The sequence below is a fragment of the Oreochromis niloticus genome, linkage group LG10 (genome assembly GCF_001858045.2).
Source record: "Oreochromis niloticus isolate F11D_XX linkage group LG10, O_niloticus_UMD_NMBU, whole genome shotgun sequence".
NCBI classification, from domain to species: domain Eukaryota; kingdom Metazoa; phylum Chordata; class Actinopteri; order Cichliformes; family Cichlidae; genus Oreochromis; species Oreochromis niloticus.
The window spans coordinates 31,294,817-31,312,820 of NC_031975.2; the positions used below are offsets into that span (position 1 = coordinate 31,294,817).

The 18,004-nt window shown below is 43.9% G+C and overlaps 2 protein-coding genes across 3 annotated transcripts; one reads left to right on the plus strand and one right to left on the minus strand.

Annotated features, from left to right (window-relative positions):
* The first annotated feature begins 47 nt into the window (after positions 1 to 47).
* On the plus strand, positions 48 to 3,474 carry LOC100691492 (chromatin complexes subunit BAP18). Its single transcript, XM_003457664.5, has 6 exons — positions 48 to 369; positions 1,051 to 1,145; positions 1,423 to 1,524; positions 1,926 to 2,155; positions 2,416 to 2,520; positions 2,602 to 3,474. Exons 1-6 carry the CDS (start codon positions 349 to 351, stop codon positions 2,664 to 2,666), a joined length of 618 nt encoding a protein of 205 aa, XP_003457712.1. The 5' UTR covers positions 48 to 348; the 3' UTR covers positions 2,667 to 3,474.
* Positions 3,475 to 3,808: 334 nt separating this feature from the next.
* LOC102075861 (protein FAM122A) lies at positions 3,809 to 16,401 on the minus strand. Of its 2 annotated transcripts, XR_003221807.1 has the most exons (10): positions 15,531 to 16,401; positions 14,739 to 14,823; positions 9,641 to 9,697; positions 9,456 to 9,502; positions 9,327 to 9,384; positions 9,016 to 9,080; positions 8,882 to 8,937; positions 8,714 to 8,798; positions 8,399 to 8,639; positions 3,809 to 8,301 (listed from the first exon to the last, which is right to left on the minus strand). XR_003221807.1 is itself a non-coding variant. In XM_005462525.4 (9 exons), the coding sequence occupies exons 1-9, from the start codon at positions 15,617 to 15,619 to the stop codon at positions 8,516 to 8,518; spliced, it is 666 nt and encodes a 221-aa protein (XP_005462582.1). In that variant the 5' UTR covers positions 15,620 to 16,401; the 3' UTR covers positions 3,809 to 8,515. The 2 variants fall into 2 exon arrangements, 1 of the variants encoding a protein (XP_005462582.1); XM_005462525.4 differs by having other exon boundaries at positions 3,809 to 8,639.
* Positions 16,402 to 18,004: the final 1,603 nt, after the last annotated feature.

The window sequence follows — 18,004 nt, forward strand, 5'->3', positions numbered from 1 at the left end:
TGCCCATACACCCCGCCTTTTCCTGTCAATTTGTCCAATGGCGTTCAAGTTGCAAAGTCGCGCAACATTCTCTGTTTCCCGTTTGTCTTTGTTGTGATATTTACAGTTTTTCTTTCTGAATATGTAATTAATAAATGACCAAATTAAAAAACAACTTCTCATCGGATGCGAGTCCTGCACAGCTTCGCGAGTTTAGGATCTTAAATCTCGGGAATCCCGCTAACGGAAGCCAGCTAGCTAAGCTTACAAGAGCTAACTGTAGCTACCAGCTAGCTACGGTTTGTTTCATTTGTTTTATTTTGAGATCAAAACAATAAAATAATATATTTTTTCACCTGAGGCTCAGAAATGACGTCAGCCTCTGCTAAGGTAAGGTCTCACCTGCTTATGTTTTTTTTTCTTTTACGTAAGTGCGAAAAGTGAGCTTAAAAGCCAACTTTTAGAGAACCGGTCATGTAGCTGCACGCAGAACTCCATTCACAAATCTGTCAGTTTAATTCAATTGCTGCAGCATGAAGAAGAGCGTCATGAAATCTGCTTTAAATGTTTTTTTTCCCTAAATTTATAAAAAGTAGAGGCAAATTCAGCACATACTGAACACCCAGAGCTTTTTATTTTTGCGCAGAAATTCAGTTCTGATTAGAAGCAGTGCGGTACTATCTCCTCACCATGACAGCAAGATGTGTTAAAAGTGACACTGTGTTGTTCTTATCAGAGACAAATGATGAACCAGAAACAACATTCAAAAGCAGGAACACATTACACTGACTGTACTGCAGAGAGAGTCCTGATAAATCAGCTCAGAGTAAATCTCCTGCTTTGTGCTTCACTTTTTCCTCAGACTGTTTAGAATCTGTTTAGAAATGCAGTGAACGTGTGTATATGCAGTGGTGCACACCTGATCCAGGTTTTGATAGGTCTCCATGTTTAAAGTGAGGGAAACACAGCTGGTGGTGTAGCACCTGTGTGCAGTTAAAGGTGGCATGCAGCGTAGATCAGGCGTACAGGTCACTGTTTAAATCGGCGCATTGATGGCTGTGTTTCCTGCAGGTGGGCGAGATCTTCTCAGCAGCTGGCGCTGCTTTCACCAAGCTGGGAGAGCTGACCATGCAGCTCCACCCAGTGTCCGACTCCAGCCCTGCAGGGTGAGAGAGACACACACAAACACACAGAGGAAGTGGCTGCATTACTGACACAGTGTCAGATGGTTGTGACCAAACATGACCAAAAAGGCTTAACTTTAAACTATAAACTTGTTCTTGGTGTGAATGTGAGCCTGAATGGTGAACATCGCACACATGCAGAGCTGGAGGATAAAAACACAGAGCTGTAAACGAGTAGCGTGGTTTCACGTGTTTGGACGTGAGCGGTTTGGCGACGTTTGAGTTTTTCTGTGAACCGACGTCGTGTTTCTGTCCTCAGGGCCAAGTGGACAGAGACGGAGATCGAGATGCTGCGATTGGCTGTGCGTCGGTTTGGAGACGACCTCAACAACATCAGCACGGTGATCAAAGAGCGCACAGTGTGAGTGTTAAAGGAGCAGTTTGCCTTTTATTAATGAAGATGTTTAGTTTTAGAACAAAAACAGGAATCAGATGAGACCACCAGAGGAAACGTGACAACACAAAAGGAATCAAAAGTATAGGAGGGCTCCGCTAACGCACGGAGGTCACTTAATGTTTGCTGTTTGTGTTAAATGGACAGAGGACATGAATGTAGGAAACCCGAGTGAGACTCTGGTGTCGGGTTGTTGTTGTAGGACTGCAAACACAAGACTTATAGAAATGTCAATAAATGCTCACGTGATTCATTTAAAGGTTTCACTGTTGAATATTTTATGTTAAAAAGTTCAAACATTTCCTTTAAGGATGTAAAAAAACAGAATGAACTCTGATTGGCTGATGGCCGCTCCTCTTCCTCTGCAGAGCTCAGATAAAGAGCACGGTGAAGAGGAAGCTGTACGAGGACAGCCGGGTGCCCATTTCCTCCGAGTCCCCCAAGAAGAGTGTCAAGAAAACTCCAGTCGCCATGACGCCCACCCCGGCGCCCGCCGCGTCTGCCATCATCTCCGTGCCGACCTCACAGGTCGTGGCTTCCACAGGAATGCAGAGCAGCCCCTCCCTGGCCCCGCCCATCAAGAAGCAAAAGACAGCAGGTGAGACCTCCTGCGGTTTTCTTTGGTCTGTGTGATGTCACAGAGAGGGGATGCCACCATTATGATGATGGTTAGAAAGAAGGGGAGAAGCTAAAGCAGCTGGTTTCAGACAGGATGACTGAGGCCCAGGAGGAGATGAAGAACTGTGGACCTCTGGACTTCCTGCCACTGTGTGGTGACCTTTAACCCCCCGAGGCCTCAGACTCATCCTCATTAGCTCAGAGGTTCTCTGTTAATCCGAGCTGTCCTTCTCCCTGCAGACGTGACGCTCAGCGCTCTGAACGACTCGGACGTCAACAGTGACCTGGTGGACATCGAAGGCCTCGGAGACGGCTCGTCCAATAAGAAGCTGAACTTTGATCAAGGTCAGTGTGGCGCGGGTTTGAAGGCGTGGAGCTCCTGCAGTCTCACTTCAGTTTGTCTATAAACTCCTCTTCTCTCCTCAGAGAGCCTCAACCTGGACTCCAGCCTCATCATGAACTCCAGTGACCTCCCCCTCCTGTCCCGCTGACCTCTCCAGAGCCACCTCACTTTCTCACTTTGTTTTATTTTATTATTATTTTTTCTCCCGATGAAGCTCGAGTCAGACTTTTCTTCTGTTGTAGTGACGCAATCTTTTTTTATTTTCAGTGAGTTTTAGTTTCAGGTCAGTTTGTGAGCATCGTTATCATGAAGACAACATTTACCTGCAGATACTCATGTGCAGACTCACCTCTGAGCCTCCAAATATGACCCCACCCCTGACTCTGACCCACACCGCCCACCTGAATCCTGCTGCAGGACGTGGTGCCAGCGGCCAACCTCCACCTTCAGAGTAAACATGATTTGATTGGTCGGAGCTTCAGCGCTCTCCTGGACGTGTGAATGCCACTACACAGTGCATGGCTCCTCCCACACCAGCATTATGAGTGCTTATCAGCATCATCACTACGACAACAAGCCGACCAAAAAGGCGGTCGTGATTTTTCAGATGTTTTCATGATTGGCTCATTTCAGTGTGAAGCAGCTCCACCCTGACTCTGACCCCCCACAGAGGTGACCACCGCTCTGAAGCTTTGGGTTGCCCTGACCCGGCGTCCTGCTGAGCTCTGCTCATCATGCTGACATCATTGCTCTTTTACAACTTCCTGTTCAAAGACGGCGGCTGTCTGCCGGCATTTTGATAAGGTGGTGTGGGTGGAGCTTCAAGGCTCAGAGGGGCTCGAAATGACAGGAAATCTCCTTCAGTCGTCTTAGCTAGTGCACAGCAACCATGACGGTATCCACGGCGAGCTTTGTGACCTTTGAATTATGCTGAATAAACTCGACTCACAACTGTTTAACGTATTTTTCTTACTTTGCTTTGGGGCAAACTTCGGAAAACAAAAGACACAAATCTGAAGAGTTTGTTTCTTATTAACCTGATCAGGACTGTTTGGGACAGGCTGAAGATTAAATGTTTATAACTTGATTTTCAGACAGCCTGATATTAAGTAAAGTGTGTCTGAACTGGAAGAAGAAATCGAAGCTGATAAATTTAGTAAATCTGTTTTTAAAGATTCATTTTGTGTGTCGCTCGAACAGAGCAGAGGTTCTCTGAGCGATCATCCCTCTGTGACGCTGCCATGTTGACACCAGAGTCTCGTAATAATGATGAGAACAAACTCGCCGATGTGAAGGTACAGACGTTCTTTTATTGGTATTTTTCATATACAATATAATATTTATATATATTTATAGTGTGTACATGAACGGTTTCCACTAAAGTCGTTCTTTTTCTCGTACAGCCGTGAGATCGTCTCGAGGGAATGAACACTAGAATATAGACTTTAATGTTTCAGTTGCATAAAAATACATCGTCTCATCCGTCTCATGTAGAGAAGTCCAAGTATTTACATGTGAACGTGTGACTAATGTGCTTTTAGTTCCCTTTGTCCTCAACAATAAAACTCTTAGCAGCCCTTTTGTTAAAGTCGTATCTCACTCTGGTCCTTCGTCGACTTTCGTAATCTCAGAAAAATAAAAACGGGCTTTTATCTTCATTAAAAAGTTAAATATTTCATGTTGCTGATGAGCGTGTGAGTAAAAACAATAAAACCAGCTGAAGGTCCAGCTCTGAGCTTTCAAACAGCTTGTGATGTTCATGGAGGCGGAGCCTATTTACTGAAACATGGGTATCAGCCAGCTGTTACCATGTGACTGACAGGGGAAGTCTTGGTCACATGATCACAGGCGATGCCTCTGCAGTCTGAAAACCCAGTTCCCGTCCTGTGCTCCCTCGTCTTTACTTTGGATGACCACAAGGTGGCGCTGTGATGTCAGGCTGAGCCAAAACATTATTTCCCACACAGGATGTTTTGTTTGTTGGAACTCAGAGGACTCCATCCACTGATGGAGACTCAGATGAAGCCTGAGTGAACTTGACCTTTGAGCTGCTGCCAAACTGAAACTCTACAGTGTGATGGAGGCGGGGGAACTACGGGGCCCCCAAGGGTCATTTCTGACGTTTGACTCTCGGCGCTCTGCCAGAGTGAAATACTCCTTTAATACTGAAAAACCTTCAGCAAATACCTCTCTGAGAACAGCGCTCACAACCTCGCCTCTGCATAAACATCTGTCTGTGTCAGGATGTAACGGATAAAATCTTCATCTCAAACACAAAAACCTCCAATCACACTGGACATGTGCATCACATATAAAAATAAAAACATGATATTGGACTTCAGACACCTGCAGGACGAGAGTCTCGGCGATGAAACACCAAAGACGTTTAAACCAGAGTCCATCACATTTCTGTCCCGCTACATAACACCTCTCCAGAGCTACCGACAGCATGGGGTGGCGTTTGTGCAAAGGTTATCTTTCTCACACATACACAGGAAGTTGTCTTAAAGCTACGGTCTGTCTGTACAGCGACTAGAATTGTGCAGCGTGTCGTGACCTCTGAGGAAAGTCTGTCCTGCTTCAGACGCTTCAAACTGGAAATGAGTCCTGATTCAGACACACTGCATGAAAAACGCTGCAGAAGAATTATTAAATGTCTGATTTAAATCTTGTTTGACACGTTTAACTTTTTTAAAAATTAAAATAATAGTTTTTTTTTTCCTTTTAGACATTTTAGCAGGTGAAGACTTTGGTGTGGGCCTGCTCACGAACCCTGAGCCGCCGTGTGAGAGCGCGTTTGTCTGGAACAGGACAGACTCAGAGTCGTGACAATAAAGCAAGAACAGAAAAAGCAGCAGAACTGGACAGCATTCCTTCCACGAGGTTATGTCATCAAAATGGTCAAACTGTGCAAAGTGGTGACGGCAAAAAAAAATCTGCCTCTAAAAAAAAAACTACAAAGCTTTTGTGTCTGCGTCGCCAGCGGCGACTGACGCTCAGCGGGTTGTTCTCTTTAACTGGGAATAAAGACACTTCATCAAAGAGCTTATAGAGACTATTTACAAACACGTCTCACTGAAACCTCAGGCCTGACCTTTGACCCGACTGCCACTCCTCCCAAATGAAGACATGTTCAGGCACGATGAGTGATCGTAGGAAACTGTACAACACTGTGCAAACGCTGGAAGCAGAACTGCAGCTCGTCCACATACCGACCTCTGACCCATGACCTGACCTCAGCTTTGTGCTCACATCATTATATCCAGACTGGTGAACTGGTGCTTCCAGACTGGACATTCTTACAGTACAAACCTGCTCACTGACATGTGGCGTGAACTTTGAACCTTATGGAGCCTCGACGGGTCCTTCAGCAGGGCGAGCCTTCAGGCTGGTGCAGTGGCTTGTTTTCAGATGGGTGGTCTGTCAAAAGGCTCCAGTGTACCCTTCACTTTGGTCGCTTTACATGCCGCAGGTAGCGCCATCACGCAGACACGCCCACTTAACCTTGCTGTTACAGTGCAGGCAGCAGCTGCAGTATTTCCCTGAAGGACAGGGGGCGCCGCTGAGACAAAACCTCCACGTCAGGCTTGGTGGAGGAGAAACAGTCCAAACCTGACGCAAAGGCAACGTTTTTTGTTTTTTTTTAAGTTTGTTCAACAAAGTCTCGTCTTTTCTCGTTCTGTACCATCGGTGACTCTGAGCTTCTGCACTCACGCGGCTTTAAAATAGCGGTAAAAACCGACATGATTGTAAACGCAGGTCTACAACATGGCGGTGCCACAGCGCACCAGTGTGGAAAATTCGAGAGATGCACGACCGGCAGAAACAGCGGTCGTGACGTCAACTTTGTTGCACGGTACCGTTCAACAGGCGCTACGCTGCACTTCTGCAGGCACATGCCGTGCTTTGGTGTCATTTCGGACAGCCGTACATGTTGATTTTCGTTGCGCGTTTTGCTGTTATCACAAAAGCTCCATAAAGGTGAGCATAACAGATGTGGCTGCGTGATGACGTCACCGCTGGCGAGCGAAGTGACCGATGCGGCTGGGGTTCTTTATGGTACATGGTGCATGGACTGGTGATTGTAACGCGTTTCTACTCAGAAAGTGCAGAAAGCACTTTGTTACTACAAGCCTCACACACACTGCTTTTATTAATCATATCAGGGGTAACTCAGGGTTCAGGCTCGTGTCCGAGGGTACTTCCAACACATGAACTTTAGTATTCAGGGATCAATCCAATGATGGGCGAGCTGTCCCGCTCTACCCCCTGTGCCAAATAATCTGTGCAGAGCGACCAATCGCGCGCTGAACTGTTGCTGGTGAGACGGTTTCCGGTCAGTCTCAGAGTGTTTTGTAGTCTCGTTCCCTTCGAGGCTCCAAAGACGTCAAATAAAACTGTTCACACCACAGGCCGGCGTTACGATGGCTGCTCCACGAGGATAATACTTCATGGTAACACCACACGGCAAATACATCCAAAACCACATCAAGTTAACTGATGTTGGTAACTGTTCTTTGCTTTGGTCTCAGTGAGCTTTCTCCATAAAATAATCCTTTCATGTAACTGAATGCTGCTAACACTGAAGAACTGACCGGCCCCTCACTTTATGGGGGCCTTTACCATGTACAGTCTACCTTCCCCAGTCAAACAGCCTCAGGAAGCACTCAATACTCTAAACTCTCTGTAGGCCAGGTGTGGCTGATAAATCAGAGCAGACTCAGGTAAAATGACTGAAGTGGGTTCAACGAGTTCAATCCTAAATGTACCTCAGAGGAGGAAGAGCACGGCTTCTTTCTGCCGATTTAATATGTACAATCAAACCCTGCAGGCCGAAGGAAGGTCAGCGCACACCAGCTGCTCCAAGTATTCACATATAGATACACTATTAACAAGAAACCACCTCTGTGCTCTTACTGGAGACTGGCTTAAAAAAACCAGCCTCGTATCCGGTGACAAAACCTCCAAGTGAGATCTGACCGGGCTGTCGGGATTCTTCTGGAAAACCCAGAAGGATCCAGTCTCATCCATAACTGGAAGTTTTCATTAAAACACAAAAAGTCTTCGAAGGCTGAAGTTTTGTTCAGAGGCAGAGCTTCAGCCCGCCTTCATGTGGTTTTGGGATTGGGAATGATAGCCTTGATTTGATGAAGTGCTGTGAGTCCAGATGATCATGAACACTCAGGACTTCCTCGTGTCTAAATAAACCTCATAATTTCTATGTCTTCCTTACAGAAAGATTTCTGAGATTTTACAAAAGCAACTTCAGGAAACAAAAGTTCTGCAGAAGTTTCTGAGTTTGATTCCGATCCCGTCCATTGAAGAGGAATTCAAATGTTCCTGAAGTGCCTCCAAAGACCGTCTGGACAGCGGTCTGTGTTTAAGTCCTGAATACAACTCAGGACCTCGTTTGAACTATCCCAATAATAACAATAACCGGAGAGAAACAGGAACTTCATGAGCAGCATCAGCTGATTGGTCCGTTTGGACAGGAGCCCCGATGTTTCACCCTTCCACGAGCCGAGAACTCTTCAACGTGTTTTTAAAGAAAGGAAGCCAAAGAACGGGACATCCTCTGCTTTCCTCTTCAGTCCTAATTTCTGCTCGATGTTCACGTAAGGATTACCCACAATCCCCTTCACTCCAAGCTGTGCCTGTTCAGCCTGATTACACAACCAGCGTGTCTTCAGTCCTTTTACAAGTTTTCCCGGGTTTACTTCATGATGTCACGATGACACTGATGTCGAGTCCTCTCTGCACTGTTTGATGGCAGTGGTTGTGGCCTGCATAAGGGGTGGAGCCACAAAGTGACATGATTGTGGAGATAAATCTTCAATCAGCCAATGGGGACAGCTGGAAATCTACAGAGGCGGGGCTTACAGGGACACTGGCGGATGACTGGAACAGATTTATGATGTGATGAAGGTTGAAGTTCCTCCAGCTGACGGTCGGTCTGCACCCACTGTGACGGGGTCGGGACTGGAGGTGAGGTGGTCTTTAGTGTCCGGGGTGCTGGTGGGAGGTGAAGGGGGTGAAGGAGGGTGGGGGCGAGAGAGACAGAGGGTGGGACTGAGGAATGGACCCTCCCACAGGAGGAGAGTCTGCCGCTGACTGAGAGACGCTGAGAAGAGAGGAGGAAGATCAGTTTTCAGGTTTTAGGTTTTGAACACAACGCATCTCTCAGGTGATCCTCACCTAACTGTGTAGCTGCTGCGGTGGGTGGGGTCTGTTACTCCAGCAACAAAGAGCTTCTTTGGGGGTCCATCTGACTCCACCCCCCCTGAGAGATGAGTTTTCACAGATTTACACACTTTTATTTCAAGACTGCAGAATAAGAATGATCAACAGTAAAATGCTGGTTACCTTTCCTCTTCAGCGGAGTCAACGCCGGCCACCTCACTGTGGTGCTGACCGCAGGTCTGCGGGGCAATCGACACAATCGTCAGCACAGCGGCGCAATGAATACACAATAAATCAGGCTTAGGCATTAGACAAACCTGAACCTCCTGGTAGGACTCGGGGAGGAGTTGGGCGTGACGCCGCTGTCGTGTGACGGAAACCACTGAAGAAGAAAAAGCTCCAGTTGAAATGACCTTCATTCACTATCTGATCGGGTTTAGTTTCAGGACCCCAAGTCAGAATATTCAAACTAAATTCAAAACTAAAGCTCTTTCTTATTGGTCTAAAAACTACAATACCTATGAAGCTCAGCAGGTTAGAAAAGAATAAAGCATCCTGACAGGAAGTGCTGCTGTAAACCATCAAAATAAGAGTGAGGCAGCATGAAAACTGATGTGGAGACGCTCACCACTGATGTGTGGTTGTGCCACTGGCTGACTGGAGGAACTGGGACCAGACTGGAAGGACTGGAAGATAGACAGAGGGTTACTAACTGCTTGTTTAAACCTCAAAGATAGAAGGAGAGCTTCTGGATTACCTGAGTCTCTGCAGAGTCCCTCTGAGCGTCATCTCCGTGTTCTCCTCCTGAGGTGAAGCAAACACAGACACTGAAGCACTGCTCTTCGATTTAAAAATAGCTTAAACACGTTGTAGACGATGCTGAGCAAATACAGAAAGAAAGTGGCGTGCTGGCGGGAAACCAAGCAGGAAGTCTGTCCTCACCTGCCTCTTGTGGTCGAGTCTGTCTCCGGTCAGAGAGAAAGGAGACAGAGGGACGAGCTGAAAGAGGAAAAATGTGTAAAACAGGAGCTCAAAGAGATAAAAATCCAAAAGTGGAGTGAAAGGTTTATGTGAAGCTGAAATGAAGAGAGCATCATTTAAAGGACAAACTTCCAGACTGAAGACACCCGCTGTGCAGGTCAGAGCTCACGAGCTGTGAGTTTGTAAGCTGTGCTGCCATCTTGTGTTTGAAGGCTGTAACTGTGCTTTTCCATCAGGCTTTGGGTCGACCCGCCCAAAGCCTGACTGAAAAGCTCAGACACTGTCATTTGATTTGATTCTGTCATCACTGATTGTTTTGTAATTGATTGTCTAATCTTTTTATTCTATTTTGCAACTGTTGACGGTTTGTGTTCTTTAATTTTATCCTGGTGTATTTCTGGCCCTGCTGTCCAGCATTCTGTCTGAACTTAAGTTAAAAAGGTGTGACATGAATAAAAGCTTTTATTATTTGATCTGAAAACTGTCTCTAGATTTTTCCAACTCTGTGTGATCCCCACAGTTTATCCTTTAACCCTTTAAGACCTACCATAGAACCAAGTCCGCCAGACCTTATATTATATTTTTACATGCTGTAGTGCCATTTTTGGGAGCATTTCAAGTTGCTATACATCAATACAACCATTATAGCCCAGATTTTAATAATATGTAAGCATTAAGTGCATAGTAATTACATAAATTGCAAAAAAGTGCAATAAACTACAAAAAAATTGAAAATCGTTTTTGTTTTTTTAACATATATTTCTAGTTAGAGAAATTTAAGAGGCTTATCCCTCAAAACTGTAAATACAAAAAAGTTGCACAAAATAGTTTCCCACCACAGGAAATTTATTTTAAGTGTCTTCATAGTTCTATTTTTGAAATACACCAATTTTCATATACTGCAGGAAAACCAAAAATAAATATTATAATGCAATTTTGAAAAAAAAAGCAGCATATGCATCAAAATAAACTATTTCCAGCAGTGCAATATGAGTCCTAAGCATCCCAGAAACGACACAGAAAGTCATTAAGTTAAACATAACTTTTAAAAACACAAGTATAGGCTCATAAGGCCACGATGGTAAAAAACTACATTTCCGCAAAATGACGTCACTTCCGGTTTCGGGCAGGTCATGGCGGGCATGCGATAGTTCACGCCGATGGACGCAGGAAGTGTTATGAACAGCTGATCTGATCGGCAAAGCGTGTTTCTGGAATATTATGTTTTTGTTGCTGCAAGCGCTTTTTATGCAGTTTTTGCAAAGCTATATGTGGAAGGAAACCGTGACCTAGGACAAGCTGATGGCATAAGATGTAAGTAGGGCTGCCACGATTAGTCGACTAGTCACGATTACGTCGACTATTAAAATAGTCAACGACTAATTTAATAGTCGACGCGTCGTTTGAAGCTTTGTAAGATCCCAAAAGACGCAGGAATAAGTAGTAGGATTTAAGAGTGTAATGACGGACTGAAACAGAAGATGGCAGCACTGCATGTACAAGGATGCCAGCTGCCATTAAACCCCGAAGAAGAAGAAGCTGTGTCCCAGAATTCATAGCGCGGCCCTGCTCAGTTTCCAACAATGGCGGCAGCTAGTTAGTTTTAATATCACTCTTATTATTCTTTCTGGGTCACAAAATAAACGTTTAACATATTTTCAGGCGAGAATGTAGCTGTGTAAACCTCAAATATCTGCTCAGTTTATCAAGACATTTTCTGAGACGTCTGTTACCCACCAGCTCGATAGCTAGCTGGGGTTCAAAGTTCGCTAGAGACTCCCGGCAAATCACTTTCAAACCCACCGCTGTCATTCGTTACTCAGGTTAAACATGATATATAAGTCACTTAGATAACTTAAAAATGTTATTGTTTGGCTTTTTTTAGTATTTTATTTGTTCCTGAGTAAATCGGTTTGGCTGAGATTAAAGTTATAGTTTTACACAGCTGAATAAACGTCAAGCAGACAACTGATTATCAGAAATGTGAGATGCTCAAGAATATACTCCGGTGTCCTGTTATATTTTAGATAGCAAGGAGCAGACGACTGAGTTTATTAAACTCCACCAAACAAACTGCAAATGTCATTAAAATTTAATAAACGTATCATCTTGTCTTTAATTTTAGTTAGCACATACCTTAAACACTTAAAGCTGTAAGCTAATGATAGTTATAAAAGAGCAGATGCATGCTGGTGAAATAAGCTGTACGTTTTACGTCCAATGGATGCATGATCTGATTAGTCGACTAATCGCAAAAATAATCGGTGACTAGTCGACTATCAAAATAATCGTTTGTGGCAGCCCTAGATGTAAGTACAACTTCTCCGGTTTCATATGCAAAAAAACATTATTGCACTAGCTTACGTGGTTGCAGTGCTACCAGGATTTAAAAATAGTTACGCAAAATGGAGCGTGCCTGCTCCGACTGGCTTTAAAGGGTTAACTTCAGAACAGATGCAGCTAAAGTGCTCATCACAGTTTAGTCTGACTTTAATCTCTGTTTGTAGTCCTGCTGTGTTCTTCGAGGATCCAAACAGGAAGTCGTGACTGGATATTTGCTGCTGATCTTTATGGTGAAGACAAAAGTACAAAAACAAAGTTACAGAGAAGTCGGAGGAAGATGCGGTGTTTGGCCCAGCGTCTATGATGATCATCAGATTAGAGACTAGTGTGAGCCTCTGCTCTGTGTTTCAACGGCAGATTAAAAAGTCAAATGTGGTGCTTAACTTATAATTTCTCCTCAGTACTTGAACATTTTGAGTTAAAAGTATGTTGAACTGTAAAATATGAGTGCAGTTGGCTCCTCGTTTCCTTCTGCAAGCGTTCGAGCAGTCATAAACATCGGCATGAGGTGCAGTTAGGGGAGCTGTGATGGGTTAACAGGGCTCTAGAATGCGACCAAATTTTTCAGTGGTGCGACTAAAAAAAAATATTTGGTCGCACCGGTGCGACCAAATATTTAAGGGTAACAAAATAAAAAAAAATAAAAAAATCTCTGCAACTCTCCGTGTGGTCAACAACAGACACACATTATGCCCCTATCGTGGACTAAACCAATCAGAGATAGTCAGGGGCGGGACCTCTCTGATTGGCCGTGGTCCAGTTGAAAGTGCAGGTGGAAGAGAAAAGGTGAGTAGCTTGAATAAAGCGATATCGATTCATTAACGGATTCCACACAAAGACGTAAACACAGAGCGGACCCGACGCATCAGAATCAGCTTTGTCTTTCTCGTCTTTCTCACCCCACGGCCCGAACACAGACACGCTGTCGGAGCTCAGCGATTCTGATGCGTCGGGTCCGCGCTGTGTTTCCGTCTTTTTTGCGCTGATTCTGAGCTGCAGGTTTTGTCTCTCCAACCAAAATTCGCCGAGCCAGCAGCAAAAGAAGCAGCAAACTACGCTTCACATTTGATCAATATCGTCATGAATTCCCTCTGACTTTTGCTGTTTTGCTTCCACCAGGATAAAAATCACACTTCATGCACAGCTCCCTCTCTCTCTCTCTCTCTCTCTCTGTACTTCAAGAACAGTTTCCCGTCTCAAATCTCTGTTTTCTTATTCATTGGCTTATTACCCACCAGTCTACAGTTGTTTACAGCGCTGTCGGCCGCTGTCTTTTTCTTTTCTTTTTCTCACTTAAATGACCTCGGACAAGAAAGCCTAATTTCTGCTGTTCAATACTGAAGAAACTTAAACTTCTTAAAATTATGCAAAATTGCAGAATATTTTTAAGGTTATCTGCTATAAAACGCCAGACCAGGAAAATCTCCTTCATGTTTTTCTGTGTTTTATTCTCAGTTACTTTGACACAAAGGCATCTGCTGTGATGTTCACAATTCTGATGAAGTCTCACATGTATCAGTGCTGATAAATGACCAGAATTATAATATTTCTGACTGTCTGAGGCTAAATTGAATCAAATCAGGACTTTGAGAACCGGAATCGAATGGATTATAGAAATCAGTGATGATACCCAGCCCTAGTGAGCAGCCTAGGCCTGACAGAGTGGATGTAGCTGTGGGTAATAAGAAAAGATGAAAAGAACTATTGATAACTTTTGTGTTAAGTTAAGGCCTGATCCATCTGAAATTCATAGCCAGCTCTGACACGGTGCCATCAATCTTTGAATGCTGAAAAAACAGCAAAGTATCCAGAAAACACATTATATGCTGCAATAAATGCACTGCCCAAGTGTCCCCTCTCCCCACTGCCTTTCAGCAGCAGGCAGCAGCAAACAGGTCGTCAGAGGAGCCGAGATGATGATTAAGTTTAACATTTTCTACAATATTGACAAAGCAATTTAAGCACAAGTTTGTTAGTTAATAATTTAGAAATGAATATTGTCTGTATGGACTTCCCCCCAAAGAAAGTGCACATGTAAAACTGCGGTGTTAAGCGATGCGGTTGAAAAATTTGAGTGCGCCTAACTTTTGTGCCGGTACGCCTAAATTTTTAAAGTTAGGTGTACCGGTGCGCCCATGGCAAAAAGTTAGTCTAGAGCCCTGGTTAATGAGACCTTCCAATTTAAGCCCTTGATAAAAACTTTAATATCCAGATCAGATGGTATTTCTGAAAGCTGGTGCACCTGTCACATCTGGTTCCTGTGCAGCTCTCCGTCTCTTCTGGTTTCAGTTTCGGTCGACCTCTACAGCTCAAAGGAAACACCTGACTCTTCAGATCAGAGGATCAGGTGTGTTTAAACACTGTTTTATCTCACTGTTCACTCCCCGACTCAGCTGACTGTTTTTCCTCAGCGTGTGGTCTCTGGTGAAAAACATTTAAAAAACGATGTGACCTCACCACCTGCTGTTTAATAACACACCACAGTGACTGTCTGAACCCACTCCTCATCCTACCGAGGTAACGGGCCGACTTCAGGGTGAAGAGAGGAGGTGGCTGCTAAATTTACCATGAAGTAAATAAGACAGGATCCAGAATTCACAGGTTAGTCCAACAAGTTCGTCCAGCAGACTCAGCTCTGACACAGAGCTGGAAGAAGCCGATTATGAACATCTTCCGATAAATAAAGTTTCTGCAGAGCCGTATTAGCGCTACTGACCTGCGAGGGACAGCTGGGGTTGATGGAGATGCTGCTGCGTCTGTACCGAGCTGAAGACATGGGACTGAAGACCGTCATCCCGTCACTGAGAGAGAGACCAATAACGTGATCAATAAGATACTCAATAACCTCTCGTGTATTTGTCACAGAGCCGAGGTTTGGATATTTAAATATATAAATAACTCTATTTATTGGCATCAGTATCTTAAACATCTGAACAATTATGTTAACATTTTATTCTCATATGTTCAGAGTTCAAACTGATTCTTTTTGCCCTCATGGTACATGTTACTTTAAAATCCTTTTAATGGTTTTCAAGGTACAAAAATCAAAAAGGATGCCACGAGTGTTTTTTTTTATCCAAGCAACTGCAGAACTTTTTAATTTCTCATATTTACATTTTTTAGATTTGCAAATTATGTCATGTGTAAATAAACTGTAGTTTAAACTAATTATAGACTATAGTGGCTGCTACTTTAAAGCTAAGATATTATTAATGACAGCAGAAGATTACCAAACATAAAAACAGTAGCAGCCACTATATTTACCTTTTTTTATATATATATTTCTATAATTATCATGTAGAACTCTAAGTGATAACAAGGTAAGTAGAATAAACATTTAATTTTACTACATCACACCAAGCATGAAGCCGAATAAAAGACCCAGAACTGTTGTATTAAGATGACTTACTTTAACTACTAAACTGATACCTGCGAGCTTTCTGTGATCAATACATTAAAATTTAAGGTCTTTTGGTCGGAGTTCAATGTGTGGTGTACTACCACTGACCTGACACTCGTGATCATGGGGGCGCTGTTCGACCTGCGAAGTGCCCCGCCTCCTGCGCCTGCGCACTGGTCCACTTCCATCCGTTCCATACTGTGGTCCACAGGCCCAACTGCGGCTGCGCCGTCTGCCGGCCTTCAACCTCTCGACGGCGGTTACGGGCTCTACTTGAGCCCGGTGGAAGCCCGACCCGCAGGCCTCGCTAGCAGCAAGCCCAGAGCCGCCGAGTCAGCGGGCGGTACAGCGAAGCTCTCCTCTCTTTACCGCATCTCCTCACGAAAATCTTATTATCCGCGCGTGACTGCGGGCTACGGCGACATTTATGACCCACAGCTGGCTTCACTTGCTGTGCCGCTAACGTAATTTTTTACGACTGCGTAAAACCACGAAAAACACGCAGAAACAGCCGCGATAAAGTTCCCTAAATGTGCCCAGCAGAGCCTCCTCCTGGGCTCGGCTCTGCGGGGAAACTTTTAATCCGCGCAGCTGACGCGACTTTTAGGATTAGCTGCGGAGCTAACAGCAAAAACCTCCAGAGATCAGAAAACCACTAAGCACCCGCGCCACACGGTCCGAGGCGGGAAGGTCCGCCTGTCCCCGGGAAGAGGCGGTCACGCAGGCCCCGAACCCACCGAGCACTCCTGCGGAGGAGCCGCGAAAAGTCCGAAAATTAACAGTTTGAAAGATTTTTACAACATAGTCCTTCAACCAAATACAGCTAGTTCACCAACTGTGGAAACAGCGCCGCCGGCCGGCTACAGTGGGAACTGCAGCCTGCCATGCAAACATTAAAAAAAATGTTCTGTCCTCTGTTTCTTCCTCCAAAACTCAATAGATGATCCTACATGACAAGCATTTCCACACGTTAACACAAGATCCATCAATATTTAATACACTTTAAAAAAATATAAATACCTTTAATTTAGTGAAGAATTTGTCATTTTTTTATTGTCCAACTGGTTAATCCAGCTCACACCGATTTTTTATTATTATTATCATTTTTAATAATTCTAATCTACAGAACAACATGTGATATTATTGTTATTGCAGTCATAATTAGTAAAAGAGTACAATGATATTAGAAAATTGTCATGTCAGCACTAAACACAACACAGTAAACTTTAAAGTGGATAAAAAGTGCAAAAAGGTATGACTTAATAAATTCAAGAATGGATGTTTATTGCACATTATTGCCCCCCAAAGGTCCAGGGAGGTAGCCAATCAGGCCAGCTGTTAGCACTGATTAGGGCTATTGCTAGGGCTGGGTAGCAATTTCTATAACTGATTCAATTCAGACTCAGACAGTGAAAAATATTATAATCCTGATCATTTATCAGTACAGTCCATATTTTTATATCTATGTATAAACACAAAGCTGACACTTGTGAGACGTCAGAGGTGTGAGCATCAAAGCAGCATGTCTTTGTGTCAAAGTAACTGAGGATAAAACACAGAAGAAAACCATGAATCAACATCTAAACATTACCTGATGCTGCTGAAGTAAAGCAGAGCAAAGTTACAGAAGTTTTATTTGAAGACACAGCTAAGCAATCGGCAGAAAATAAAGATTTTTGATGGTAAACTGGTCTCTGAGTACACTGAAAGAGCGAGTGCTGCACAGGTCCTTCAGGGAGGGAAGAGGATGTCCAATGATTGTTTGGGCCATGTTAATGACCCTCTGAAGCGCCGCGTGTGCCGTGGTGCAGCCAGAGAACCACACTTTACATCCCTTTTTGATATAACAGGATATAATGAAGGTAAACCAAACTAAGCTAAGTTTATTTGCTTAAAAATTTTTTAAAATTTTGTCTCTTAAAAAAGTTTAAAATTAATTTAAAAAACGGTGTAACTGTTTAAAGGAAGCACTTTTATCTTTTCTTATTATCATTAGTTCCTTTTTTCCTGAGTTTACTTTAACAGATGGATGAAGAAGAAATGAGGGACATTCATTTCTTCATTTTATACCATTATATCTATAATCTGGTCTTTGGTCATCATACGTCATTTATGTCCAGGGTGGCGTCTTCAGATGGTTACACTCAGAGAGGTTCAGTTAAAGTCATAAAAACTGAGTGTTTTGTATTTTATGTTTAAATGATCATCAGCTCAGACAGGAAGTTCTCATGGCTGAGCTCAGTAACACGGAGCGTCAGGACGGAGGTTCGATGGCAGGAATGTTGTGGTTTCTTCTGTTGTTGTGAATTCTTCATCTGCGCTGAGTTGTCATCTCCAAAATATGGTGAAACTGGACACCGGCAACCTTAACCCCTTCACTGCCACTGTGCAGATGTTTCCCACGAGGAGAGAATCAGCCAGACCTGAACCTGGACCAGAGTCCAACACAGACATGAAGTTAATAAAAGATTAAAATATTTTACTGAAAAAGCACCCAGAATGTGTTTCAGCTAATCTCCGTTCATCTCTGATCCACATCCAACAACAAAGATCACTTCAACATCTCAAACCTTCAGGTTCAC

What these genes read in the sequence shown, in the direction of transcription:
- LOC100691492 (XM_003457664.5), top strand. Translation starts at nt 349, where the DNA reads ATGACGTCAGCCTCTGCTAAG. An exon ending in TGACGTCAGCCTCTGCTAAG is followed by an intron (nt 370 to 1,050) that starts GTAAGGTCTCAC and finishes TGTTTCCTGCAG; the next exon opens with GTGGGCGAGATCTTCTCAGC. An exon ending in GTGATCAAAGAGCGCACAGT is followed by an intron (nt 1,525 to 1,925) that starts GTGAGTGTTAAA and finishes CTTCCTCTGCAG; the next exon opens with AGCTCAGATAAAGAGCACGG.
- LOC102075861 (XM_005462525.4), bottom strand. Translation starts at nt 15,619, where the DNA reads ATGGAACGGATGGAAGTGGACCAGTGCGCAGGCGCAGGAGGCGGGGCA. An exon ending in GACTCCGCTGAAGAGGAAAG is followed by an intron (nt 8,799 to 8,881) that starts GTAACCAGCATT and finishes CTCATCTCTCAG; the next exon opens with GGGGGGTGGAGTCAGATGGA. An exon ending in CGCAGCAGCTACACAGTTAG is followed by an intron (nt 8,640 to 8,713) that starts GTGAGGATCACC and finishes CTCTCTTCTCAG; the next exon opens with CGTCTCTCAGTCAGCGGCAG.